Source organism: Trachurus trachurus, assembly GCF_905171665.1.
Source record: "Trachurus trachurus genome assembly, chromosome: 19".
Taxonomy (NCBI): Eukaryota; Metazoa; Chordata; class Actinopteri; order Carangiformes; family Carangidae; genus Trachurus; species Trachurus trachurus.
The window spans coordinates 18,656,690-18,683,066 of NC_139913.1; the positions used below are offsets into that span (position 1 = coordinate 18,656,690).

General features: G+C 41.9%; 2 protein-coding genes across 3 annotated transcripts; one reads left to right on the top strand and one right to left on the bottom strand.

Annotated features, from left to right (window-relative positions):
- Positions 1–446: 446 nt before the first annotated feature.
- Positions 447–8,288, bottom strand: rangap1b (Ran GTPase activating protein 1b). Its single transcript, XM_083993691.1, has 16 exons — positions 8,219–8,288; positions 7,713–7,831; positions 7,458–7,585; positions 7,039–7,098; positions 6,755–6,934; positions 6,490–6,624; positions 5,728–5,886; positions 5,249–5,362; positions 5,049–5,148; positions 4,468–4,552; positions 4,165–4,348; positions 3,771–3,854; positions 2,883–2,985; positions 2,542–2,630; positions 2,120–2,241; positions 447–1,855 (listed from the first exon to the last, which is right to left on the bottom strand). Exons 2-16 carry the CDS (start codon positions 7,822–7,824, stop codon positions 1,777–1,779), a joined length of 1,734 nt encoding a protein of 577 aa, XP_083849817.1. The 5' UTR covers positions 7,825–7,831; positions 8,219–8,288; the 3' UTR covers positions 447–1,776.
- Positions 8,289–9,947: 1,659 nt separating this feature from the next.
- On the top strand, positions 9,948–24,624 carry zc3h7bb (zinc finger CCCH-type containing 7Bb). 2 transcript variants are annotated; one of them, XM_083994967.1, is made up of 21 exons: positions 9,948–10,155; positions 11,011–11,072; positions 11,180–11,216; positions 11,482–11,679; positions 12,259–12,417; positions 13,140–13,280; positions 13,366–13,408; positions 13,509–13,735; positions 13,850–14,150; positions 14,748–14,806; positions 14,958–15,057; positions 15,296–15,457; positions 15,581–15,786; positions 15,882–15,982; positions 16,100–16,281; positions 16,609–16,688; positions 17,244–17,509; positions 17,772–17,877; positions 18,279–18,387; positions 18,722–18,855; positions 19,168–24,624. In XM_083994967.1, the coding sequence occupies exons 2-21, from the start codon at positions 11,014–11,016 to the stop codon at positions 19,201–19,203; spliced, it is 2,706 nt and encodes a 901-aa protein (XP_083851093.1). In that variant the 5' UTR covers positions 9,948–10,155; positions 11,011–11,013; the 3' UTR covers positions 19,204–24,624. The 2 variants fall into 2 exon arrangements, with proteins under 2 accessions (XP_083851093.1, XP_083851094.1); XM_083994968.1 differs by having other exon boundaries at positions 13,509–13,726.
- The last annotated feature ends 1,753 nt before the right edge of the window (positions 24,625–26,377 follow it).

Genomic DNA, 26,377 nt, shown 5'->3' on the forward strand with positions numbered 1-26,377 from the left:
CACACACACCTCCAGCTCCCGCCTCTGGAGCCTGAACACTGCTCCTGTGAGCCTGTTAAAGGAACAGCTCATTCAAAACTCAAACTTCGTCAACTATTTCACTTCTGATTAATCTGGTCAGTCCATCTGCTTTCTTATTCTATTCACAGCTTCTCCAGACTGCTACTATTGCAAGATTATATATTAATACAAGTCATGCAATTAATGAATAAACTGTAAATAAGTGAACTGAATAATGTGATATAGTGGATTTACATTTCCCCTGATATCTCATCTAGGTTAAGACTCTTAAAACGACTTATTATTACAATGGACCTGTGTAAGAACATCAGTCGAAGGGGATTACTCAGCAAACACACACAGAGTCAGGCTTGTTAGATTGGTTATATTTAAAACAGAGCATTCAAATTAGCAACATGTCAGGTGAACAAACATCACCTGAACAATATAAATGCAGTCCACACACAGTCTAATGTTATTCAGATTATTCAGAGGATTATCTAAATGCCATTTCAGTTTATTCCACTTTCATCCTATTTCCCTTAAATGCTCCATTACATCACCGACACATAAAGAGCTATATGAGGTAACACGCTCAGTGAATGCAACAAAAGTCACAGAGGAGGATATGTTCCAAATAAAATAGATATAATGGATTGAAGAAGAAAAAAAGAAGAAGAACAGAAACATCAGGTAAAAGTGGTTCTGGTCCCCTGAGCTCTGCAGTGTTATGACTGCGCTCAGTGCAGGGCAATACACACACATGCTGTGTATTCAGGTTCATGGGTGAGTGTGTGGTGCAGCCCATTCCTGATCACAGTCTGATGCACACAGTGCTCTGACTTGACTGGGCCGCATGAGCAGCAGTATGATGATGATTATGGTGATTGGACAGACTGTCCTCAAAGTTTTTCCTCTTCTTCTCCCCTCACCATGAAAGGTTTCAAATAAGCACTGTCAAAACATAACAACAACAGCATGTGAAGCAGCCTAGCGCTACCACACAACAATGAGGTCAGCTTGTTACCGCTGAATAAATGATTCTGATAGATACTAGGTTGTTTTGTTCAGTATGATCTGCATGTACAGTCATCTCAACTTTAGCCAGTTCTCAGCTCTCTGTAATAACTATTCAGTGTAACAAATATCAGAGCATTGAGATACTGGTTAACAAAGACACAGCAGATCTATAGTTGTGATTATCAAAATCCTGTCAATATCTAATGGCACAGTTTCTTTTTACAGTTTATCAAGGCCTGGAAATATCCTTAGTCTGTTAATTCAGGTGTTTACATCACTGTGATGCGAGCCTGCTGAAATAGATGTGTTGTTTTGCTGTGGTTTCCCAGTGAATTTTGAAACTAAATGCAAAGCGATATGTTGCAAAAAGTGCCAGATTGACATTGTCTGATGTTAGATTTTTTTTAAATTTTTTTTAATTTTTTTTAATTCCCTACACATTAACCCCTTGGTTCTTTCGTGTGTAGTTCTATATTTCTGTTATTTGTATCTACATTTTCTATAAAAATATAAGTCACAAGGATAAGTAGAAAAATAAAGATTAAGTGAATATGGACAGTCTTCTTTATGCCTTCATAAAATATACAAATTAAATGCAGAGTTCAGTGGTTGTCCCAGTCCCTTGTTCAAGTGTAAATCATCCCTGTTGGTTTTGTTGATGGAAAAATGAATGTCAGTGCAGTGTGTGTGTGTGTGTGTGTGTGTGTGTGTGTGTGTCCCAGTGTTGTTACTGGTGGCTGATCAGTGGGATCAGCATTAGTTGTGGCACCTCATCTCCAGAGCAGAGCTCAGCCTCTCTCTGGCTGAAGCACAGGACTTGAAAGCTTCATTATTCCTGCAGAAAAACAGAGAACACACAAGGTAAAAACCTCATGATCCCTATGCTGCTACAGATTTCAATTTTAAAAAATAATATTTGAATGACAATGAGCAGAGGCAGTGTGCTTCATACATTAATATACACAGAAGTGTATGTTTTTCTTAAGAAGTAACAGTTCCTTGTACCTTTTATTAAAAATGTGGCTTTATGCTTTAATTTATATTTTCAGGCTTCCTTCAGATTAGATGCAATGACCCTTTAAAAGAAAGATTTTCTTACTTGGACATGAAGGTGTGAAGCAGTGAGGCATGATGCTGGGGGAAATAATCCTGTTGGACAGCGTGTTCCAAACAAAACAGCTGACCTGGGACCAGTGGCACCTTTTTCATCTTCCCCTCTCCCTGAAACACAGAATAAATATAAAATAATGTCTTTCTTTACAATAAAAAGTGATTTCTGCATCACCATCATTTTGGCAGGAATCAATGGCAGCTTTTCAATTTTGGAAAGTTCTTGCATATCAAATTAAAAGTTGAACATCTGCATTGTGGCAGACAAACAAAAGAGACCTACAGAGCTTTGATCTAAGTTGGTGTTTAGGCAACGTTTATGAACAATTCTTGTTGTTTTATGTTATCTCACTCTTGCTGCATCATTATCTTGGAAGAAGAAGGGCTGTGGGAACTACAGCAGCACTGTACCTTGAGGATTCCCATCATGACCAGCAGTGTGGACAGGAAGCAGTACGACTGGAGGGCCGGAGCCGAGAGGAGCTTTTTCAACGCAGCATCTGTGGAACAATGTGATACAGGTCAGCTGAATGAGACGGCAGAGGTAATCCATCAACACAAAACATATATGAACCAATGAGAGAGCAGCAATTCTCACAGCAGCAAAACACTATTGTGTCCATCCACAGTGCGGTGTGTGGTTGCAGTTAGGTAAGCTGCATTCTGCGGTTACATAGAGTATTTAATGTACGTACTGTAACTTCATGGTTAAAACTCATTCGAATGTTGAGAGAAAGTAGTGTGCTGTTTACCAAAAGTTTCTAGAACGGCTGTCTTGGTCTCTGGTTCCTCGCTGTACAGTGAAGCGATTTTCAGGAGGACATCAGCAGACTTGTGTGGGTCAGACACATCAACCTGGTTAGAAAGGACAAGAGGGTCAGTAATAAGCCCAATCCTAATATGTCGGCTACGGCCTGAGCTCCAGACCCTCACAGACTTGAATGAAAACCCCTGGTCAGTGACTGAGGGGCTCAGATGGCATCAAGAGGAGTGGGACAGTGTATGAAATGTCATGTAAATCATGTTGTATTGAACTGTGCAGCTGAAACTTATGATTTTACATTCCCTATTCCTTCCCTTTGCTTATAATAATATACAATATTTATTTATATCTATAATATTGCAGGTGAGAGAGACACAACTTTTCCATTCTTCTGTATACATACAGAGAATTGACAATAAAAATCTTTGAATCTTTGAAAAAAATAATAATACTGGATCAGATTTCAGTTTGTTTCTTTCAAGCTTGTTTGGTAACCTCCTCCTATATTATCATTTCTTCTGTCTCGTCGTTGTATACAGTTTTTCTTTTCTTTTCTGTTACTTCTTGGCGAGCTTTGGTAACTACAGTAACCCTGTCTTTATTGTTACAACACACAATGAACTTGGGGTAATTCCCTCAGACAAAGCGTGGAAATGCAGACTTGTGGAAAGTGTGCATGAAGTGCTATAACAGTGTAGATATCCCTCACACCCTCGATGGTTGGATAGTGGGACAGCACTAAGACCTCAGGGACCTGCTGGGAACATTCCTCAGAGTCTGTGAGTCTGTGAGGGAGGACAATGGGGTTGGGCCACAGCTTATACCCACTCTCTGCTGGGACACTTTGTCCCCCTTTTTTCTTTCTTTTAAATCCCACCTGTTGCAACAGGTTGGACCTCATCTCTCCTAGCTGAAGGAGCTTCTCCACAGAGGGGCAGCTGAGGAAAGACGTGATCTCTGCCTGTAGGGGATGACAAAGGCACATCAGAAACACGGCAGAAATTCTGGTTTAAGCTTCCAGTCAATGCAATGGAATTAAGTCAGTGGCTAAACATGCAATGAGTCATACGAGTTACTGAAAAACAAACCTCGACAGGGAAGTCTGAAGCTTACAGTGGGACTGTTTACGAAAGATACTTTGACTCATTGATATATTAATCTTAAATCTATAATTTTAATAAATGTGAAATATGATACAGATTACTACAAAAACAAAACTGACAAATATAATATATGAAGTAAGTTTAGAAATGTGTCATGTGTTATCTTACTGGACTCTCTTCTTTTCTTGTCACTCCATTTTCCTTCACAATTCCTCCGTCTTCCTCGCTGTCCTCATTACAGTCGTCATTCACGTGGTGATCCTCATAATTTTCATCATCATCATCATCATCATCATCTTCTTCTTCATCATCATCATCATCATCCCCATCTTCGGGTTCTCCTTCATCATCACTACAGGATTAAAATGTTGGTTCAAATCTTTGCTTCAACTTGTTATTGTGCTGGTAAACAAACCGGCCTCAGGAGAGACTGATTGCATTACATAATGACAACGTCATACAGTATGTTACCTGAGTGATGCCAGCATGTCTCCTTTATCCATGTTCTCCATGGTCTCTCTCAAAGCCTCGCAGCCTTCCTCGCCCAGGCAGTTACCTATTTATCATGTACAGATCAGTTTCAATCTTTACAGCTCTTTAGTATGAACCATTTCTTAAAACTATTTAAAGGGATAGTTCAACATTTTGGCAAATTAGCCCATTGACATAATCCCTATAGTTTTAGGAGTAGGTTTGTTACCTTTACTCATCAAATACACAATCCAACAACTCCAAAACGCTCTCGTGGACAAGTTGTGACCTGCACATTCACCACGCTATGAGATAATAACGGAACGTTACAAGACCGTAGCGTAGCTCTGAGCAGCTTGCGGCCGTTCTAAAAATAGCTTGCACCAACAATTAAAGATAACAAACTTACTCCTAAAACTATAGGGATTATGGCAATGGGCCAATTTGCCAAAAATGTTGAACTATCCCTTTAAATTATTTACCCTTAAACATTTCCATTTCTTTTACAATAAATCTATAACTTTTTATGGCAAAGAGAGGTTTGCTGCTACTTTCACAATGAGAGCAGTCAGCGTGCTCACCATTCAGATCCACTTTCTCCATGTGTGGTTTGTCCGTGACAGCCCGAGCCACCACTAGAGCAGCTGCCTCTGTGATCTCACCAAACGACAAATTCAGCTCCTGTAGACATCAGAAGGTGCATCAGAAAGCACTGTAATCAGGCTGGAGACAAAGCTGATGCAAACACCCAATAAATGCCACACGTTGACAGTGAACTTACCTTGAGGATTGGCAGCCCCTCTCTTAAGACTGCAGCGAGGGCAATGGCTCCTTCAGAGCGGACCAGACAGTCGCCAAAGTTGATCACCTGGACGTTTCTCAAGTGCTTCAGAGCCTGTGGAGCAAACAGAAGAAAAGCATGGGCAGAAACATCAGTTTAAAAACAAAAAGAGAAACTGATTCCACAGTCTCTCTCTCTTTGTGTGTGTTTTTCTTCTCTTTTTTTTTTACCAATACTGATCTATAAGTGAGATTTGGCGATCCACAGCAGATACTGATCATTTTTTGGCATGCATTGCAGATGGCTTTGTAACAGTTCCGCATAGCTGACATATTGTTTCGTTTTCATGTGCAGTCACACTACAAAAGCACACTGTCCTTCTCTCAGCCTCAGAAACTGAAGTAGGAGCCACAGGTGATTGATCTTAAGGTTGGTCAATGTCATATGGGGTGAAGTGTGAAAAAAAAAGGAGGCCTCACCTGTGCCATGGCCAGTGTTCCCTTCTTGGTGAAAGTGTTGTCATTGAAGTTGAGGACACGGAGCTCTGGGTTGTGTCGCATGGCTGAAGCCAACGCCATCACACCTGCGTAGTTGATACCATTCTGAGGCATGTGGACTTCCTCCAGGCTGCCAATCAGCTGACATAGAAAAGCAGAGAGGAGTTTAGAGTCGAAAGGGCTGCGATTTATTCAGATGACTTCTTTTATCTGACCAACAGTGCAGAACGCAAATATATCACATTATATATCACATTTACAATGGTACGAAACAGACAAACGCAGCAAATTTGCTTGATAAATATCTGTGACTGTTAACTGATTATCTAACAGTTCTGTATTCATTTTCTGATGATTGAATAATTGATTAATCCACTCACTTTGATGAAGTGGTTTTCCTTAATTTCATATTTACTGAAAATGCTGACAATATACAGAACAGTCTAAAGAGTTTGAAGTTTCAGAGAATGTTTTTCAGTGGAGTCATTTTTTTCATGATAATACTTGTATGATACTTATTGACAATAAACACAATGTAATGACTCCTTAGTTTACACTGTTTACTGATAGTTACCCTTAACAGAATCAGAAAACAATCATAGTTTCAAATTTTAGTCGTCCAGTGTTAGTCCATGTATAAGAAGACCTGTCAATCAGAGGGCTGTGTGTGTGTGTGTGTGTGTGTGTGTGTGTGTGTGTGTGTGTGTGTGTGTGTGTGTGTGTGTGTGTGTGTGTGTCTTCTACCTGAAAGGCCCTGGCCAGAGCACTGGCTCCTTCATTTTCCAGGCGGTTCCTCCCTGCGATGAACACTCTCAGTTTGACTGGCGCTCCGAGGGCTGATGACTGTCTGTGGCACTCAATCAGAGCTTCGGCCAAGATCTACAAAAAACAATTCACCACTGGTTACTGGTTTAGTCCAAATCTGGAACACTTTTCAGACAAGCACTATATACAGCTCTCTATTTGTGAGAATGATATGTCAAAAACACACAAGGGTCTGTGAACTCACCTTTCCTCCTCCAATGCCCATGCCACAGTTGTTGAGCCGCAGTTCCCTTAAGGTGTGGCAGGAAGGGCTCTTCAGGAGCTGTTCTATCCCCTTCACGCCATCCGGCCCAAAGGCATTATCACTCAGGTCTAACTCAGTCAGCCTGGCCCCAGCACTCATCAAAGCACTGCCCAGAGACCTCTGAAAAAACCCACAACAGAGAACATGTGAAGCAGTCATGGTCCGATAGTGAAAATCAAATAATTGTTTCCAATATGCCATCACAAAACAAATGAACTTCTCACCAGAGCTGTTGGGATTTCAGACCGCAGCCTCCCTGTAAACATGTCGCTCCAATAGCATCTCTGAAAGACACACAAGATTTTTCACAGACAAAGAAGTGTGATGTATTCCTGACTGCAACAACAAGGACATAAAAGGTAAAAAATAATGTATGGACTAAAAGCATTTAACACTCACTTATGTTTGAAGGTAGACACAGGTAGTCATGAATGCTTGATCAGTTTTAATCGTATTAACAGAATATTGTTAATACTGTACAAATATAAATATTTCACTGTGTGTTTATAAAAGTAAAGCTTTAGTCTGACTGTTTATGAAGATGTTTTTATTTAAGTTATAGCCTACTATGGTCACCTTCCCTGGTTTTCTTGCAAATTAAAGCCTGCCTGGCTGGTGATGGATAAAATGAACTGAGAAATACCTGGAGCAGGTCTTTACTCTCCAAAGCTTTGGCAATTGCCTGTGCTGCCTCCACGCCAACAGTGTTTCCCTCCAAACGCAAAGCCCTCAGACCCTGGTACTGCTGTATGTCACGGACCAGCTCCTCCACTGAAAACACAGAGAGCAGGTTGGTTTAATGTCTGAGGGGAAACAGGGTCCAGACCCTTCACATCTACACAGTAAACAAAGCTGAAACAAAGCTCAGTGCTCCATGTTGGCCAGTTCAGCATCTGACCTGACTCAGCATTGTCCAGCTTCAGTCCCAGGCCTTTATAGCTCAACTCTCCATCCCCGACATGAGTCTTGGAGAGGGCATCAGCGAGCTGTGCGATGTCATCTGAGGCCATAATGACTCTGTTAGAGACATGAAACAATAAGGAAATCAGGTTTTAGTGACGCACTTTACAAATAAATGAGCAGATATGACATTTAATGTACAACAGCATACCCAAAATTCACAAGTGGTATGGCGAGAGTTGATACAAGAGAAAACGAATCATTTTCTAATGTAAACAAGGGAACTATTAACAACAGTGAAGTTAGCTATTTAGCTTCACCGGTGCTAACTAGTAACGTTAAAAGTGCGCCACCTGAGAGAGGGTTGACAACAACAATTAAACTAAACTAAATGTGACCGTGAGTTTTGACGTTATAAAGTCAATTCACGTGTCGGTCGTCTATTTATCGGCCATACAGCTCTGGATACAAGTCATAAACCCGTCACTAAGGCTGACAACTTACCACAAAGAGAGAGTAGTTTCCAGTGAAGAGACAGGGAACACGCTCCGCTCCTTCCGCGCGGCGCGCCGGTTGCTAAACGATGTGATGTCATCACGCTGCCCGCCGACTTCTTCGTTGATTACGTGACCGTCAGCAACAAGTGATGGGAAGGGAAGGGATGTTTTTATCGCCACCTGCTGTTGCCTCGGAAACCCCGGTCTTAAAAAGTTTTAAAATAAAGATATCAAGCAAACATTTGGCACTAAAAATTTTACGCACATGAAAAACAGAGCATTAACAAATACCTTTGGAGGGTGTGTTGTTAAAAGACTTTGACCAGAAAATAATGGTTTAAGAAAGACAAATCAACAATACATAAGTGGATTGATATAATTTATAATATAGGCTACAGGCTATGGGGAGATTACATTACATTCAAACTAAGGAATCAAGCTGATATTTCTGAAGAAAACTGGTCAAAATGGCTCACATGTGTGTCAACTTAAGACCTGATTTCATATAGATAGCAAAGATAAGGTCAAACCCTTTAATAGAAAATGTGTTTTCCTATTTCCAATCAGCATCTTTATGTCTGTTATGTTATGTTGTAAGTTTTGTGTCGATGAAAATGAATTACTTTAATCCCCAAGGGAAATTCATGCAGAAGAATAAAAAAAATCAAATCAAAAAAGCCCAATGGCTAAAAAAGGTACAAAGGATCCTCTATATTTTCCCATCCTGCAGCAAAGAGAGGAGCCGTCCACCACCGCTGCTTTCCTGGTCCATCTAGGTGTCATGAAGAGGATGACCTGGGCCATCCAGAATGGCCTCCACCACACTCAGTGCACATCTCTCCACCACATCCCCCAGTGAATCATCCATCAGGGAAACATGACTGAAGTCTCCAGCAAGTGCCTCAGGAGGATGTTAGTCTGTATCCTAGCAACAACTTCCTGAGAACTTCAGCAGTTGCCATGGGTGGGATGCACACAAGTAGGGTTAAGATTTGAAAAAATGTCTACTTTCTGAAGCCCTATCCACACGAAAACGCAGCTTTGCAGGGTACAGTCCCCCCAAACCAGATGAAAAAAGTTTTCCTGTTTCTAATAGGCCTATCTCGAGCTTTTCATCACTCTTTTTGGGCACTGGGCAGAGAGTTGACATTTCCCAATATGACTGACGGCATCCACCATCTGCTCCATTTTTAATTAAATAAGCTCCTTTCCTGAAGAATCCCCTCTCCCCACAGGAGTAGGCTATCCATCAGTAGGTCACAAAATACGACAAAAACAAAAATAAAGCAATGGTTGAGGAGAAATTCAGAGCTAGACTTTGCTGCGACCAGTTGAAGTGCATAACGAATAAAAAGTACATTTAAATTAACAAACAAACAAAATATACAAAACATGTGTGTGTGTGTGTGTGTGTGTTTTGTATCTTTGTTTGTTTTAAATTTACATTTTATTGTGTATCATAGTGTCATATGCTTTGCCATCCTCACTGACGTTTTGAATATGTTGTGTTGTCATGCATATATCATAATTGACAACAGTTGACAACACAACATATTCAAAACTGCAAAACATATCAGGAAAAAAAAAGAAAGAAAAAAAACTATAAATCAACACTGTGCACACTGGCTGTGATAAAGTGTCTGCTGCCCTCTGGTGACCACACTTGTTGTGGAAACTTGTTGCGATCCGCGGCACTGGCCAAAACAGCAGCTAGCACTGAGCCAGCTAGCGTTAGCAGGCACTCACTCTCCAGCAGCAGCAGCCGCAGCCGCAGCGCAGAGAAAGAAACTCGTGCTCCGTCCACACACCAATGACAGGGACACTAAACCCACAGATATGCGCCTGGATATTCACTGATATTTGGCTGGGTGGTTTTTCCTATTTCTATCGCCAACGCTCAGTGAGGCTGTCTGTGATCTGAGAGGCGCGGTAACCTAACTCTGGGTGAGTTGAGCCGAGCTGGTCCGGGGGCTTTGGCCATTAGCTGGGACTCCACTTAACTTAGCTAACTTACCAGGTAGCTGTTAAAAACACCGGAGTTGTATGCAGTGTAGCCGTGTCTGTCAATTGAACAGCGATTCTTTGCAAACAACACACGAAACAATCCATAATCCACATATATCAAACGCTAACTTAGCTTTCTTCATTTTTTCAGTCAAGCTATTTTATGGTGGTTAGCATTTAGCATGTAGCCTGGGTGAGCAGGTAGCGTTATAGCTAACTGATCCCAACCATCGGTAAATAAACTTGAGTAGCATTAATATTGTGTGTGCACAAACGACAACACAAACAGCAGCAGCTAACACGACCCTAACCAACCTTAGTTATTAATTTAAAAGCACCTCCGTCGGTGTAAGGTTTATTTGGAGCTAACGAGCTGCTCGTCTGCATGTCACGCTAACGTTAACTATTTATATTTTTGTAGTGTGTAATGGTCATATCATGTATATTGTCCCATTCTTTAAAAAAAATAAACTCAGTTTTTGCGTCAAATGTATCTCATAGTGTCATCCTCACCAGGACAAAATGCTACCGTAGCTAACACTAATCAGCAGCGGACTTCACCGTTAGCTGTCCCCGCTATTTGTTTACGCAAGTCCGATGATTGCTAAGCATGTTTTGGTGGCAGGCCTTGGCTTGTCTTGGAAGACTATATGAGTAGTTTGAGGCATTTGAAAGTGTCTTTAATAATTGCAGGAAAGAGTCGTGTCCTTATGTCAGGTTAGTTGAATTGTAGCTATTGTGTTGCAAGAACTGGAGCTTCATGCTGTTGCAAATCAACGTTGTCCTCTCCCACAGGATATGGATCCTGAACGACTGAAGCGAAGAGAGGAGATCCAGAGAGCAATGAGCTTTATCCAGTAAGTGAACAAGTGTCCAGCCACCCCACCTGCAACCAACAAGCAATACAGTGGGCAACACTTGAATGTGAATAATGCTAACAGCTATCTTATATTTCTGCTCACAGGTCATCATTGCCTTTCCCAGAACCAGAGAGTTATGAGGTTTGTGTTGACTCTATTTACCCCCCTCCCCCTAAATAAAATCAAGGATGTGCCCCTGCATTATTTACTCACAGATTTGACCATAATCATGACCACTGACCTAAATCTGAACTCATGCTGTCTTGTCCTCAATTTTTCTCTTTTGCTTTCCTTGTTCCCCTCTTCATCATCTCATTCTGTCACCCGTGGGCCATCTCATATTACCCCCCTACCCCCCATTATTCGATCCTTTGTCTGTTCATAATCTCTGTCTCATTCCCTTCAGGCATTTCTGACCCAGTTGGTGTGTAACTTGTTGGATGAGGGCAATTGTTGCTTCCGAGATGGGGACTGGCGTCAGGCGACTCAGCAGTATGGGGAGGGAATAAGTGTCGCCCGCTACGCCCAGGCTGAAGCTCTCATCATTCCCCACGAGCTGCTGGAGAGCCTCTATGTCAACAGGGCTGCTGCTTTCTATCAGACGGTGAGGGGGAGAAGGGGAAAGGTCGGGATGTGTCACCTGCAGATGTACATGACAGATCTTTGTGTGGATGAGTAGGAAGCTGTATCGGGTGGATATTTAGATGACTTTTCATTTGTCAGTAACAAATGGCAAACCAGTGAAGGTGTTAAACTGTTAGTCTCAGAAAACACACACACTGAGTAATTATGACATTATTTTTTGTGATACCAAAATAGATTTTGTGTGAATCAGACAGATTTCTGTTACCCATATGACTCAACTGTGCAAGATTATCTATTGCATGTACAGTTAATTCAACCACAGACTTTCAATTCTTCGTCACCATAGTCGGTCTCGGTTGTCGGTTGGTGGGGGGTGTTAAAAGTTTGACACATAATAGATACCCGCCAGTTTGACAACTCTGTGTTAGTGTTTTTAAATTTACATATAGCATGATTGCCAGCAGGAATGATCTGATGTTATGTGGCCACTAAGTTTTGCACATTTGCATTCTACATTATGGGATTTTTTTTTTTTTTGCAGTGTCAGCTGACTGCTCAGTGTTAAACGGAATGCAATGTCTTTCTTTTCTTTTTTTAGAGAGAGTTTGACCGAGGTGTTCAGGACTGTGACAGTGCGCTGTATGTGTCAGAGGGGAGTCGCAGGGCTTTGTACCGGAAAGCACTTTGTCTGAGGGAGTTAGGACGACTCAGAGAAGCCTATGAGTGTGGAACCAAATGTCTCCTCACAGCGCCACACGTAGGTTATCAACGCCAAAAATCTTTACAAATATTTTTTTGAAATGAAACATTTTATATCTTGTCCAGTGAATTATTAACATAAAGGGATTCTTCAACATTTTGGCAAATTTGCCTATTGCCATAATCCCAATAGTCATAGGAGTTGGTTCATTACCTTTAATTATGAGTGCATGTTGTTTTGAGGTCCGCTGCTCAGCGAACACAATGGAGGTGAACGGTACAGGTCCCCTGTCCCTTAAAACTCATCAAATAAATACATAATCCATCAACTCCAAAACGCTCTCGTGGAGAAGTTGTGACCTGCTCATTTCACCACGCTATGAAATAATAATGTAACATTACGAGATGGAGTTGTTTTCAAGGCAAATGCAGCCGGAACTACATTCCAGACACGGCTGCTGGGCGGAGGGATTTCAAAAGTGCAAGTGGTTCCAAGTTTTTGCTTCGTGTGTTGTAATGTTACATGATTATTATATAGCAGGGTGAATGTGCAGGTCACAACTTGTCCATGAGAGCATTTCAGAGTTGTTGGATTGTGTATTTGATGAGTTTGATGAGGGATTGCTGAGCAGCTCTGCCCCATGGATCTATAATTAAAGGTAATAAACCTACTCCTATGACTATTGGGATTATGGCAATAGGCGAATTTGCCAAAATGTTGAACTATCCCTTTAAGGTAGCAAGCAATAAGTACTAGCTTTTCTTGATGTATGATCTCAGGACCGACAGGTGAGTGAGCTGGCCCAGGATCTAGCCAATAAACTGGGTTTGAAGGGCCGTAAAGCTTACGTCAGTCCTCAGACGGAGTCCACAGCCAATGACGGGGAGAGTCACGGGGAGACCTCCCCACCCACAGGAGAGGTGGGTGCTGTCGTCACGGTGTAGAACTTGCAGTTTGGCGACTCAGTTCGAGGCTGATGAGGTTGTATTCTCTCTTTCTCTGCAGATGTCCTCCAATGGGCTGGAGTCGCTGGGTGACATTGGACCAAGTACGTCAAACCTTGAACATGTGTGATCTCACACTGCCTCCCCTCTCTCGGTTCACACATTTATCCCCTCCTCTCCATTGCTGTTTTTCCTTCTCGTCAGCGGACATATCAAGTGCACAGTGCATCCCAGCTCCTCTAGCAACGCCCATCCCCGTCAGCGATGAACCGGCGACCCCTTGCACCGACCTGTCGGAGAGCCCCAGCAGCCAAGCCCTGCCTCCGATGCCATACTCTGTCCCGGTGTCGGAGCACATGGAAGAATGCACCAGCGTCATCAAGGACGAGCTGGACAGCCTGTTGGACTGCATCCCCAAGAAAGTCAGTGAGGCGAGTGAAGGAGAGACAAACAGACGCACCTTTTCTTTCCGTTGTTGCTTCAGTAGCAACGTTGATTTTAGGTGTTTTCATCTTATTGTCATTTCTCTCCTCCTTCTGCTCTAGAGTCCAGTCCAGGGTGCTATACCCACCAACCTCCCCAACACTGCGGTCGCTCTCCGGCCTCCGTACTCTCCCAACCTCCCAGCCCCGTCACCCAAGCTTCCTCCAGCCTTCTTCAGCTCTCCAATGAGTGAAATGCCCCCTCTGGAGCCTTACTCGCCTCTGGCCCAGCGGGACCGGGACCAGTGCTCCCCCCAGGCGCAGGACGCACTGGGAGGCTTCCCCACAGTGGCTGCGGATGGTGAAGGGAAAGCAGGGATTGCGGCCGGTGGGCTGGACTCGTTGTCTGAGTACACTCTCCCAGGTGAGCGAAGCGGTTAAAGTCTATTTATTGATTTTGGACTTAATTTATTTAGTGCATATAAACAGTTGGGACATAATACGGATGTTTTTAAACTTTAAAGTCATCAGATATCTTGTCGCAATGTATTTTTTTGACTGTGATGATTTACATCCAAGAAAAGATGTGTTGTTACTGAAAACCAGAAACTAATTGGAATCAAAGCTGCGATTCATATCAATGCTGTTTTCACACCTTAGAGTCAGACTGGTCAGCCATGAAGCAAATGCAATTGTTAGTTTTTGCTAAAACACAACCCCAGAGTTTTTACTAAATGCTTCTTAAGGTGCTCAAACCTTAAATAATGTGTGGACGCCAGGTGTAAATGTAACAAATGTGATGTGGACGAAGCCTTATGAAGATGAGTTCATAATATTCAAATAGTAGAGGAATACAAAAGCAGCGTGATCAGTACAAGCAGCTGAACTTGCTCTTGCGCAGTTAGCAGAACGCAGCTCCTAGGGAGTTTAACCTGAGGTGTGTGTGAGCAGCAGACCGTGTGAGTCAGCATCATTACAATATGGTGTCTGACACCAACGTCCTTGTGTCTGTGGTCTTCAGGGGGACGAGTGTGTCACAGCTTCATCCCGGGAATGCGCAACAACAACGCTGCACATGCAGTGAGTAAACACACACAACATCATCGTCATCTTCATTTGTCACCTTTTGAAAGGCAGACTGGTTTTAAATTGTTGCTTTAACAGCCATTTCTCTCTATGTAGCTTCTTTTAAATTTCATATTGCATCTCCTTTTCCTCTTCTTCTTTCCAGAATGGTCCAGCAGGAACAAACCTGTCTCTGCTCTCCAGGAATCCTCTGGCAGCCACACATGAGTTTCGGCAGGCCTGTCACGCCTGTTACAGCCGAATAGGTCGGTTCAAGATCCTTTTTTTTTAAACAGCTTTTTTTCCCCCTTTTTGTTTTCCTTCTTTATCCAAATATTCATAATGGGATGTTGCATTGTTGGACTGGACAAGCTGGACATGTTGTCTCATATGTGATTATTTCAAGCTTCCTCTTTGAGCAATGATTTATCATTTTAAAAGAGTTACAAGTGGAAATTGTGATGCACTGTAACTTAACCATCTCTTTTCTTCTCTTGCTTGCAGGTCCACATGTGATGGACTACAAGTATCAGCCAGAAGCCGCACACCGCTGCAAGCGGGATGTTCTGCTCTGCCGCCTCAAGAACACAGATGACCCCACCTGGAAGAGGATCCGGCCCCGGCCTGCGCGAAACAACTTCTTGGGGGCATTTGTACTCTGTAAAGGTGCGTTTGTATGTTCTAGGTGGGAAATGAAGCTGAGGAACAGCAGCCCACAGTCAGATGCAGATGACTGGTGTTTATATTTTGCTCCACATGTTCACTTTTCTTCCTGTCTGGGTACCACAGAGGTGCAGGAGCGCCAGGAGTGCCAGTACGGGGAGAACTGTACATTCGCCTACTGCCAGGAGGAGATTGACGTCTGGACGCAGGAGAGGAAGGGCGCTCTGAGTCGAGAGCTGCTGTTTGATCCGCTGGGCAGCACGGAGCGACGGGCGCTCAGCGTCACCCGGCTGCTGCAGCTCCACATGGGCATGTTCATGTTCCTCTGTGAGGTAAGACCATATTGTGCAAGTCTGCTCTCTTCTTTTTCTTCTCCTTCAAGCTGAACCTTCGGGCACTGATCTGCATCTCTCTCCCCTTCTCACAGGAATGTTTTGACAGTAAGCCTCGCATTATTAGCAAACGCAGCAAAGAAAACTTAGCAGTCTGCTCCAACCTCACAGCTCGACACCCGTTCGACGATAACAAGTGAGTGATGTGTTACTTTCATATCTAGAGTTGGTTCAAATACAAATACAAACCTACTGTGATAATACAGACTTGCTGTCTCAAAAATGTATCCTGACGTACCTGAACCTGCTGCAGGTGCCTGGTGCATGTGGTGAGGTCGGCCAACGTGCGCTACAGTAAGGTGCGTCCCCTGCACCCCCTCTGCCAGTTTGACGTATGTCGCCACGAGGTCCGCTACGGCTGCCAGCGAGAAGACAGCTGCTCCTTTGCTCACTCCGTCATAGAGCTCAAATGCTGGGTCCTACAGCAGGATACTGGTAGGTAGAACACACACACAGTAAAGCGATAGTTCAACATTCGTTACCTAGTGTAGCTCTGCTAGTGACAGCTTGCACTGACAATTAAAGTTATCGAACCTACTCAATGGGCCTACAAAATGTTGAACTATCCCTTTAATAACCTTCTTAAATCTAGAAAACATTCAGCTTTTAACTGTAGTGAAATGTAATCCAGTACATAATGTCTGTTTATCAGCAACAACAATAAGCAACAACTGACATCAATAACTTCCTGTTAGTTGAGTAGCTTGAATTAAGTCACTGAATGTGTTGTCACAGAGCTGCTCTCTGATATATTTTCTTCAGGTATCACCCATGAAGAGATGGTACAGGAGTCAAAGAGACATTGGCAGCGGCTGGAGCAGAATGCACAGAAGCAGCAGAAGGTGAGACGGGAGAGGGCACGGAGACAGACACACATCTTCTACTGTTCCTCCTCTTCAATTCTCACTGATTTAGTACAACCGCTTCCTCCTGCACTGCGGTGCTGTGAAAAAGTATTTTCCCCCTTCCTATTTCTTACTTTTTTTTGGCATATTTGTCACACTTAAATGTTTAAGATCATCAAACACATTTTAATATTAGACAAAGAAAATTGCATTTTATATTTACTAGGGTTATATGTAATATAATAATATAATATAAAATTGTTTGATGATCTTAAACATTAAGTGTAACAAATCTGCAAAAAAAAAAGTAAGAAATCAGGAAGGGGGAAAATACTTTTACAGGGTTTTGTTTGGATGTTGTCATTTAAATGCTCTGTTACACCTCTCAGATGGTTGAACAGTTGTATATCCAGTACAACACAGAATCCAATTGTTTATGAGTCAAAAGAGCAAACGTCAAATGTCGGCTGGGTTTTATTTATAGACTTTTGGCAGCAGTGGTTGATTATTGGTCTGATCAATATGAACTCCTTATTTCTCTCTGTCTTTCAGCCTATCCATATCCCACATCCAAGCAGCAGCTTACCTACAGGGATGGGAATGGGGGGCGGGGGCGGAGGAATGGGAGGAGACGGCCTCGGGGGTGGCGGCGTGAGCCCGGTGGGAGGCGGAGGGGTGGGGGGCCTGGGAGCCGTAGCAGGACGGGGACGACCCCTCAACCTGAAGATGAAATTCGTCTGCGGCCAGTGCTGGAGAGAAGGACAGGTCAACGAGCCCGACAAGAACCTCAAGTACTGCACTGCCAAAGCACGGCACAGGTAAATGAACTATTGTGTGCTGTATCACTGAGTATTATAACGCTGTTATTCCCATCACTGGTGGGAAATGACACAATGTTTGTGATGTACAAAGTATAAAGTATAAATTCAAACTACTACAAGTTATTTTGACTTGGATCCGTCATTTCCTGTCTCCGTGTTGCCACAGTAGCATCAAAGGTGTGTAGCACAGAACTTGCCTCTCTTCTCGGACTTTGTTCTTCCATTTGTTTGGATTAACATGAGCTCTGTGTGTCTTCAGCTGGACGAAGGAGCGGCGGGTTCTGCTGGTGAAATCATTCGAGAAGAAGAAGTGGGTTGTTGTTCGGCCTCTGCCTTTCTCCCGCACCTACCCACAACAATATGACGTGAGTTCCTCCTTTTCTTTTCTTTGTCTTTTTTTGTTCCCTGCAGCCATCGTTCCCCTTCGCTCCCTGCCTCCACCCCTCTCACATGCTAAGGGCAGCTGACTCTGCTGTTGCCTTCTGGGACAGGTGTTGTTGTAAACCTCCTCACCCCTGCAGCTCTGCGTATTTTGACGGTGCTTTGTTGTTTATTTCAAGTTTCAACTAGTTGCCTTCCCCCATCTCAGCTAATTTGAATGTTTAACAGTGTGAGAAATATTTTGAGATTACGTAATTTAAGCGTTCATTCAAGTCATGCTTTAAACTACCAGTTAAATTTGCCTCGGTCTTTCCAGAGACCACAGAAGTTTTGCTCAATAACCGACTAAGACACAAAATACTATCCTTTCCTGTCCTTCACTCAGATGTGTGTGCATGTGATGAAGCAGAAGAAGTGCCACTACATTGGGAACTGCTCATTCGCTCACAGTCTGGAAGAGAGGGACGTCTGGACGTACATGAAGAACAACAGCTGTAAGCCCCCACTTCCTCCAACTATTGTATAAAAAAGCTCAGTGCTGTTGAGCTCAAAGTTGAATGTAATTGGACCAGTGTTTGTCATCAAACATCTCTACTAAATGGAAGAAAAATAACACACTTGTGAAGGTGTTTTACTTCTCTGTTTCTAATCATATCCTGTGCTACTGTGTCTGGCTTCGTCCACCTCCATAGTCACAACAAAAGCCTGTAATTACACTGATTTTGAAGTAGCCCCACTCCACCAGCGCTGATTACTCCTCCACGTAACACACAGTACTGTATCGAAGGTCACTGAGGTCGTCTTCCCTCTCTGTCTCTCCCTCTGCAGTGAGAGACATGCAGCAGATGTACGAACTGTGGTTGCAGCTCACCAATCAGAGAGGACGCACAGATAGCTCCGTTGTGACCCCGCCCCCAGAGGACAAGCAGGTCACCATAACAGCAGATTATACAGAAAGCATGGTGAGTGAGTGGTAAATAAGACTTACATCAGAGGTCGATTATCTCAGCTACATAAGGCACAAACATTTTCTCAATCAAAGAAAAATCTAATGAATAAAATGTACTGGAAGATTCTGCTCTCTTTGTTGTATGTCAGTGATACAGCACTTTGTATTTGACACTAAAATGGAGAAAAATACGGGGAAAAAACAAAGAAAACTGCAATGGAATCTACTATATACTTGGTTTGGAGACGTTTTTGTGTCTGTTTTGGCTCAAGTTGACATCATTGTGTGTTTCTGAGAGCTGAGCTATGGTGGTGTGTCGTTTCAGGGAGGCCGGCGGTTGTCAGACGGGGACGACCTCTGAGTTTTGCTGTGTTGACCAGAGGCGGGGGCCGATCCACCGCCGAGCTACGTCTGGAGACGGGAGACAGGCAGGACACACCAGCTACATGTGGACAGTTTGTCACCGTTAACCAGTCTGACCTCCTCCTGCATCTTTAGCCAGCAGCGTGAGAGCAGATGGACACACAACAAAACAGTTGACCGCATACACACACTCAAAAACACAAACACACACACACACTCTTTCACTGGTCACGATACACGAATTACAGGCACCAATTAACACAAAGAAAAAGCTTTGTTAGTAGAAATACAGGACTTGGCTTTAGCGTTTTGTTTAGTATCATGCTGCAGTTACACAGCACCTTTTACGTTCCCCTCCAGCACATTAAACCACAGACAACTAGTTCTCCTCTTACTAAAATAATCAACTAGTGCGCTCTATCTAGTGCTCTTTGGACTTTATCAATTTCTGTGTCCACCAAGCACATCTTTTATTTCTGTTTTTTTTTTTTTTTTTAAATCCTCACCGCACTGAAACAATTCTTTGTTGGGCGCGCTGGTCGCAGCTCTTGTATATCGCTTGGTGACGAGTCGAGACTCAATCGAAGCTCAGCGCTCTTACACAAGAAGTTACACTTGTAACTCGTAGAGTGCCAAAAAATGCCAAGCCCTCAGTGCCGTCGATGGCCGCCGAGACTGAATAGACTATGAAGCATAACTGAAAGAGGTTCTTGGTGGACACTCCTCATTAAGCTGGATAACAACCAAATCCTACTCTCCTTCCTTCACGGGAATAAAGGGAGAGGATCAAAATAACTTTTTTTTTTTGGGAAATTAATGATTTTAAGCGTTTTTTTTTTGTTTTTCTTTCTTTCCCCAAGGGGAGTTGTACTTCCTTGTTATATTGTCTGCCATATTGGTAGAACGCTATGAATGTAACGCCTGCATGGGCCTTTAAAAAACGAGGAAATTAGTCATTTAAAACGTTGCTGTGGTTGTGGAATGTATGCAAGTATACTTAGATGCCCCCAAAAACTAACTTGTGTAACACGACAGTTACCCCCCCCCCGATAGAAAATAAAAAGTCTGTTAATAGCTGGTTGTGTAATCACACCAACTGTACCGGTATGGGACGAGCACAGACTTGCACACACCTTCACATATAGTCACATACTGTACAGTCAGCCATTGTCCAGGGGAATCAAAGCATGCTTGAATGTCAGATGCTTTCAGGTTGACATAAAGGGGATAAAATGGCGACAAAGACAACAGTCAACCAAACATATGGGGAAAGAGAAACTGTTGTTACTGTTATGCAGTGTCATGTGCTTTAAGTAGCTGTGAAGCCAGTGCAGGAGGGCTACAGATGAAGTGACTGCAGCACACGTGCAAACTTAAGTGTAGATCAGTTCAGACCACGGTTGCCCATTCAGAAATGATGACCTCACTTGGACTGAAGCACAGTGAAAGTAGTGACTGTGCAGAAGACTTTTGAGTTATGAAAAAAAATAGATAACAGCTTTGTAGTAATTTAAAGAAAGAAAGATGAATAATTATTTAAAGACTAAAGATCCAGGGGAGAAAATTATTGAAGATTATAAAGAATATATTTTTCCGTAGTCAATCATGAGGTTGTTTAAGATCATTTTGAATGTAAAGGCAAAGTTGCCATGTGTTCGGTTAAACTGGGGTCATTATTTCATGGAAACCTCCCATTCTCCCACAGCCTTCAAATGGAAACCTGTTTTCCTCACACACACACACACCCAGATGTTTTGTTCCAGATAGCTAACGGTAGCCCTGAGACGATCCTTTACATTACATGAAGTCTGCTAGCTTGAGACGGGGAAACGATTCGCACCACATATTGTGCCTATAAAACAACACATCCACGTGTAACACAACCACACACATGTGAAAACACGCACACACACACAGACACAGAAACACACAGGCAAGATATCTGTTGTTATCATATTCTAGCCTTTAATGTGGACGGAGACACAATGGAGGTATGTCTATATTCAAATACATATACACACATATTATGCATATTTACAAATAATGGTATACTACTAATAATAATTGATAACTTAGCGGTTAAGCTTAATAAATATATAACCTGAAAAGCTGTATTGATTACATAGAAGAACTTCTTGTTATTGAGGTATTGCTATATGACATGTATCGCTGAACTAGATGACTATAGTGAATTTTTTTTTTTTAAATGATTCTTTATTTTGTAATTTTTCCTTCTCTATGGGTTGTTCCAGACAGGGTTTTGAAGGGGCTGCAGCAGAGATTGATTTGAGGTTCAGGCTGAATGTGTAGAAGTGAATTAACTGAGGGTTGCAACTGAGAGAGAGGAGTTTTTTTTTTTTCTTTCTTCAGAACAGTACAGCTTTTATACAGACTGTACACAATACGGAAAATTGACTGTGCTGCTAATTATCAATGCAGAGTGGCATCAACTCAGTGCATCAGTCCAGAACGTGGTTTCACCTCCTAAAATACCGAGACGACGAGTCTCAAAATGATGAATTGAAAGAAGAGAAATCTATAGATGATATTATTACCACAAAATAACCTCCATCTGTTTTGTGATGTTTCAGCTCTGACTGCAGTCCCTTCGTTGAGGTCATTGTATAAATAGAAAACACGGTGGCAACACCAAAGGTGTCTTAATTATCTTAATTATCCAGCTCCTGAAAACTGACTCCATCAGAATTCAGATGGGCTGAGCCTAAAACGCTGATCTCAGTTCAGCGGTTTTGGGGATTGTTGATACAGAGCCCTTGTCTGGAACAACCCGGGTATTAGCTTCTTTGAGGGATCGTATTACTACTACCCCTAGTATTATGATGAATATGATGACGATAATGATTGCTATCTATTGACTATTTCTATTTCTCTTCTATATGCTATTGATATATGTATGTTAATTGCAATGTATAACTCTCTCTTTATATATGTATCCATGTATGAATATAATAATTTACAGTAAATATGCGTCTGTGTATGCAGCAGTGCGCAGCTCTGTCTGGGAGGCAGTGAGCAGGAAACGCCCAGCTTCTGATAGTCGCTGTAAGAGTCTTGAGGTTTTAAACGCTACAGGTGGTGATCTCAGTCGTCAACTACCACCGGCTGTAGGCGGACGTTAGTACAAGATATTTTACACAGAATGCTAGACCTGCTATATATAAATGTTGTCTGAGCTCTGTTTGTAGGCCTCAGGATAGTCCAAGCACTGGCCAAAGGGGGAAAAAAAGGACAGTTGATGATTTTAAATATATAAACTTTCCCCTCGTCAGTGCTGACCTACTATCAGAGCTCTCCGCTCACTGCCTGTGCTGTGCGTTTTTGTGTAGTTTGATTCACCAGACCGAAGGACAGATCTGGATACAAAAGCATACATAGAGGCCTATATACTCCCGTATAGCGCCTTATTCGATATACTACACCTATAAGATGATACATACCCCTATTGTATAATCCTGCTTACTATATACAGTATATGATACCTGATACCTATTATAATACTTAGACACCCTTTATAAGGTAATTTAGATAAGAGATGGTGGAGCTGTTCTTTTCTGTGGCTGTGGAAGAGTTTGCTGTGGTCAGTAATGTGTTCCCATCTTGTTTTTCAGGGAGTTTAAAAAGGACAAGTTGTTAGAAGAGTGCCACATAAACTCAATTGCTCTTTATTATTCAAGTGGGCAAAATCCTTTGTCCTATCCTTGTTTTCCAAGTCCTGCCTTGAGAAACCTGCTGATCCGGTGTGAATTTGCAGAGCAAAGCCGAGCATTTGAGGGGAGGCTTCTCTTCCGTTGTTGGAGAATGACTAGCATTGATGATGTAACTGACACGCGCAGGGAAAGAAAGAAAAGTGTAGATGTCTGTGCTGCGTCTCCTGTGTGGGTGTGTTAGAGGCGGGTGAATCATGACACAAACTGAAGGGGGAGGCAGGTCGCCGCTACCCCCCAACAGATCTCACATAGTCATTACTGTCCATTAGTGCAGATTGTCCATTTTAAGCAATGGTATATTGCAAACAGTGTATATTTAATATGTCTACGTCAGCCTTCAGCTGATGGCGCCTCATACTGAAACGACGATGAAACCAGTCCATGAGACCTGAAGTTTGCGATGGAGTGGACATTGATCCCAGTGCAGAGGTCACTGTATCCTTGTCCTTATCTGTGGATTAGATTTAGTAAATTATTTGATTTCTTGGAACACCTTTTTTGTCTTCCTGACTCTGCGCAGCATGATCAATGCCGCACACCGATCAGAGCAGCTAGAGGCAGTTTTGGAAAGCAAGATCCTTCAATGTCAAAAGGCTTGTAATGTTAAGTTAATGATTGTGAGGTATTAATTAGTATCTTGTTTTCCCCATGCATAAATGAGATAGTACTCAGAAAGCATGGCTAAAATGAAATATGCATAGTTTTAATCATATCAACCAGGATGGGCAGGATTTGTTCAGACCTCACATTAACATGCATCTCTTAAATGGTTAACTATTTTTGGTGCATAATGAAACTGATGTGACTCTGTCAGTAGTAGTAGTAGCCAGTCCTTCACTGTGACCCAGGATGCATTTGTGTTGCAAATGTGGCCTTGTGTGGTCCGGTCCAGTGATTGGATCTGTAATGCAGCCTCAGTTTGTCTCGGCTCAGATCGGCCCACATGTGACCACATCACTAGAGATGGATGTTAATGCAGATCTGAACAGGGCCACAGGTGATATTGAAATTAGATCCTCATCAAGTTTTGGTTCTTTCGTTGCCTTTCTTGCCTTCATTCAGTTATTCCCCCCATGTTTTCCCACTCTGTTGCATTTAAGCAGTTAGTTACATACAAGAAAGAGTTTATACTCATCTGAAGGGCAGGTCGACTTATAGAAAGTGTCTGTAGTTAGACAGACCTCTGTTTGATAAAGTAAACATTAATTATTATTTTTTATGAGAGCTGCTTTACTGAAAGGTCATCTTTGTTCTGAAGTGGTTTACGTAAGTTGTCCATCAGTTCTGGTTATGACATCCTGCTTCAGTTTGTTTCTCAGCTGTGCTCAACAAATCTTCATGTGACCCCGTCTTTTCCTTCCCTGGCTCCTTGTACTGTTTGTGTCATTTGATTTGCAACACCAACGCACACCTACACAGCCACAAAAAAAACGTAATAAATCGGTTTTCAATCAGTTAAAAAAAATTATTGCTTATTTGAATTGTTTTCAACAACTTGGATGAAGAAACCAGGGTTGTAAGAAGTGGAAAAAACAAGGCCTCTTTTTGTACTGTATTTTTACATTTCGTTGTTTTATGATTTTGTTTTTTCTTCTTGACTTTGTTTTCTCTTTTCTCCTCCCTGGTTGGAATTTCATGATCACACAAGTGGACCAAATCTCTTGAAAGCATTTAATAAACAGACTGTTTTAGAAAAAAATTATGTTGTTGTTTTTTTCCATTACACTTTTCAAATCACATAATTCATGGCAGAAGCTGACATCCAGACACATGTTGCTGATAAAAAGCTAAAGTTATTCAGTTTGTGTTCACTTGATTAATATTTTCTGTTCGAAACACTCTTGATTTTAGTTGCTGTATGGTTTTAATTTTCAGAAGAACTGGTTGTTCTGTACCATGTCACCATGGCTGAGATAATAATCCAACTGTTTGATGATCATCATCTGACTGAAGTGTTGGCACACAACAAAAATGATTTAGAAACACGACACATCTGTGTCAAACAAAGACTTTACCATTTACCACTTTGGGCTAAAAAGATCAGACTGATAAAAACAAACAAACAGATGAAACAACAGTTAAGCAAAAATACCAAATGTTTGATCCAGCTCCTCAAATTAAATTAAACTGCCGCTTTTTATTTTCTTGCAATATAAAATCGGACAAAACATCTGTTGGCCACCCCATCTAAAACAAATCCCAAACGATATGGAGATCAACTAATGATGAACACAATCATTAGGTCAAGCCCCTTCACAGAGGCTTTACAGATCTTATGGTATGGTCTTCCATGAGATTTAGGATTTGTGGCCGAGCATCAATGTGATTGGTTGGCTGCTGATATTGAATGGTAAAGACTGATTTATAGATTCCAGTTAATCTGCAAAGTGTTGGATTGGTATGTACAAGTCAATCACTTTATAGTGCACAAAACTCTGTCTACAAGCTTTTGTTCACATATTTTTTTGCTCATGTTCAGAGAAATTCCTAGTAGAATCTAATTGGCAGTGATTATATAGCCTATAATGATTAATCTCTAATCAAATTAATCATGTTGGGGTCAGGGCCGTTGTATAGGGGAGAAAGGTGATTATAATTCTAGGGGCCCAGCGCCCAGTGGGGCCCATAAAAAACCCCAGTAGTCTAATCTTTGTATGACTGATTTATTCTGCATAAGACCCTGACTAATACTCATAGTAGACACTGTAAAAACTCAACATTCCAAGAATAGTTATTACTTGTCCAAATGTCTAATTTCTAGTCAAAGCTAATCTCTCTACACTTAAAATAAGACTCATTACCTAAAAATTAACTCTTTTTTTTCTTTTTTTAGATCATTTTCACTTGTTTCAAACTAATTTTCACTTGAAATAAGTAGAAAAATCTGCCAGTGAAAGCAAGTTTTTTGTGCTTGTAATAAGGAAGAAAAACTTGTTCCACTATCAGATTTTTTCTACTTATTCCAAGTGAAAATATGCTTGAAACTTTAGGAGTAAAAAAGTGTCTAAAAACAAGCTACTTGATATGTTACATGAGATTTGTTTTGACTAGAAATTACATTTTGACTAGAAATAAGACAAATATTCTTGGTAAGATACTTGAGTTTTTGCAGTGTAATGCTGCATTAGCATCAAAACAAAATAGATAATAAATACATGATAAATAATAATAAATACATATGTAGTCTAAGAAAAAAAAACTGGAAAAGTTAGGGGGAGGGGCCCACTTGAGTATTCTTTAAGGGGGCCCAGAATTCCTAGCAACGGCCCTGGTTGGGGTGTGGGAAGACAACTCAATGTGACAACACTTCCTCTGTGACACTGACAACAAACACAGTAATAATGTTGCGCTTCAGGTGATACGGGTTTCAACAAACCACTGTGGACTTGTTAATGAGTGTTACTAACTTCATCATCACACGTGTCTGACACGCTGTTACAAAAA

Excerpts from the sequence above, each read along its gene's own strand:
- zc3h7bb (XM_083994967.1), top strand. The coding sequence starts at position 11,014 with ATGGATCCTGAACGACTGAAGCGAAGAGAGGAGATCCAGAGAGCAATG. Across the intron at positions 17,510-17,771 it reads ACTGCCAAAGCACGGCACAG|CTGGACGAAGGAGCGGCGGG; the intron begins GTAAATGAACTA and ends GTGTGTCTTCAG. Across the intron at positions 17,878-18,278 it reads CCTACCCACAACAATATGAC|ATGTGTGTGCATGTGATGAA; the intron begins GTGAGTTCCTCC and ends TCCTTCACTCAG.
- rangap1b (XM_083993691.1), bottom strand. The coding sequence starts at position 7,824 with ATGGCCTCAGATGACATCGCACAGCTCGCTGATGCCCTCTCCAAGACT. Across the intron at positions 6,935-7,038 it reads CTGAAATCCCAACAGCTCTG|AGGTCTCTGGGCAGTGCTTT; the intron begins GTGAGAAGTTCA and ends GGGTTTTTTCAG. Across the intron at positions 2,242-2,541 it reads TCATGATGGGAATCCTCAAG|GGAGAGGGGAAGATGAAAAA; the intron begins GTACAGTGCTGC and ends TCTGTGTTTCAG.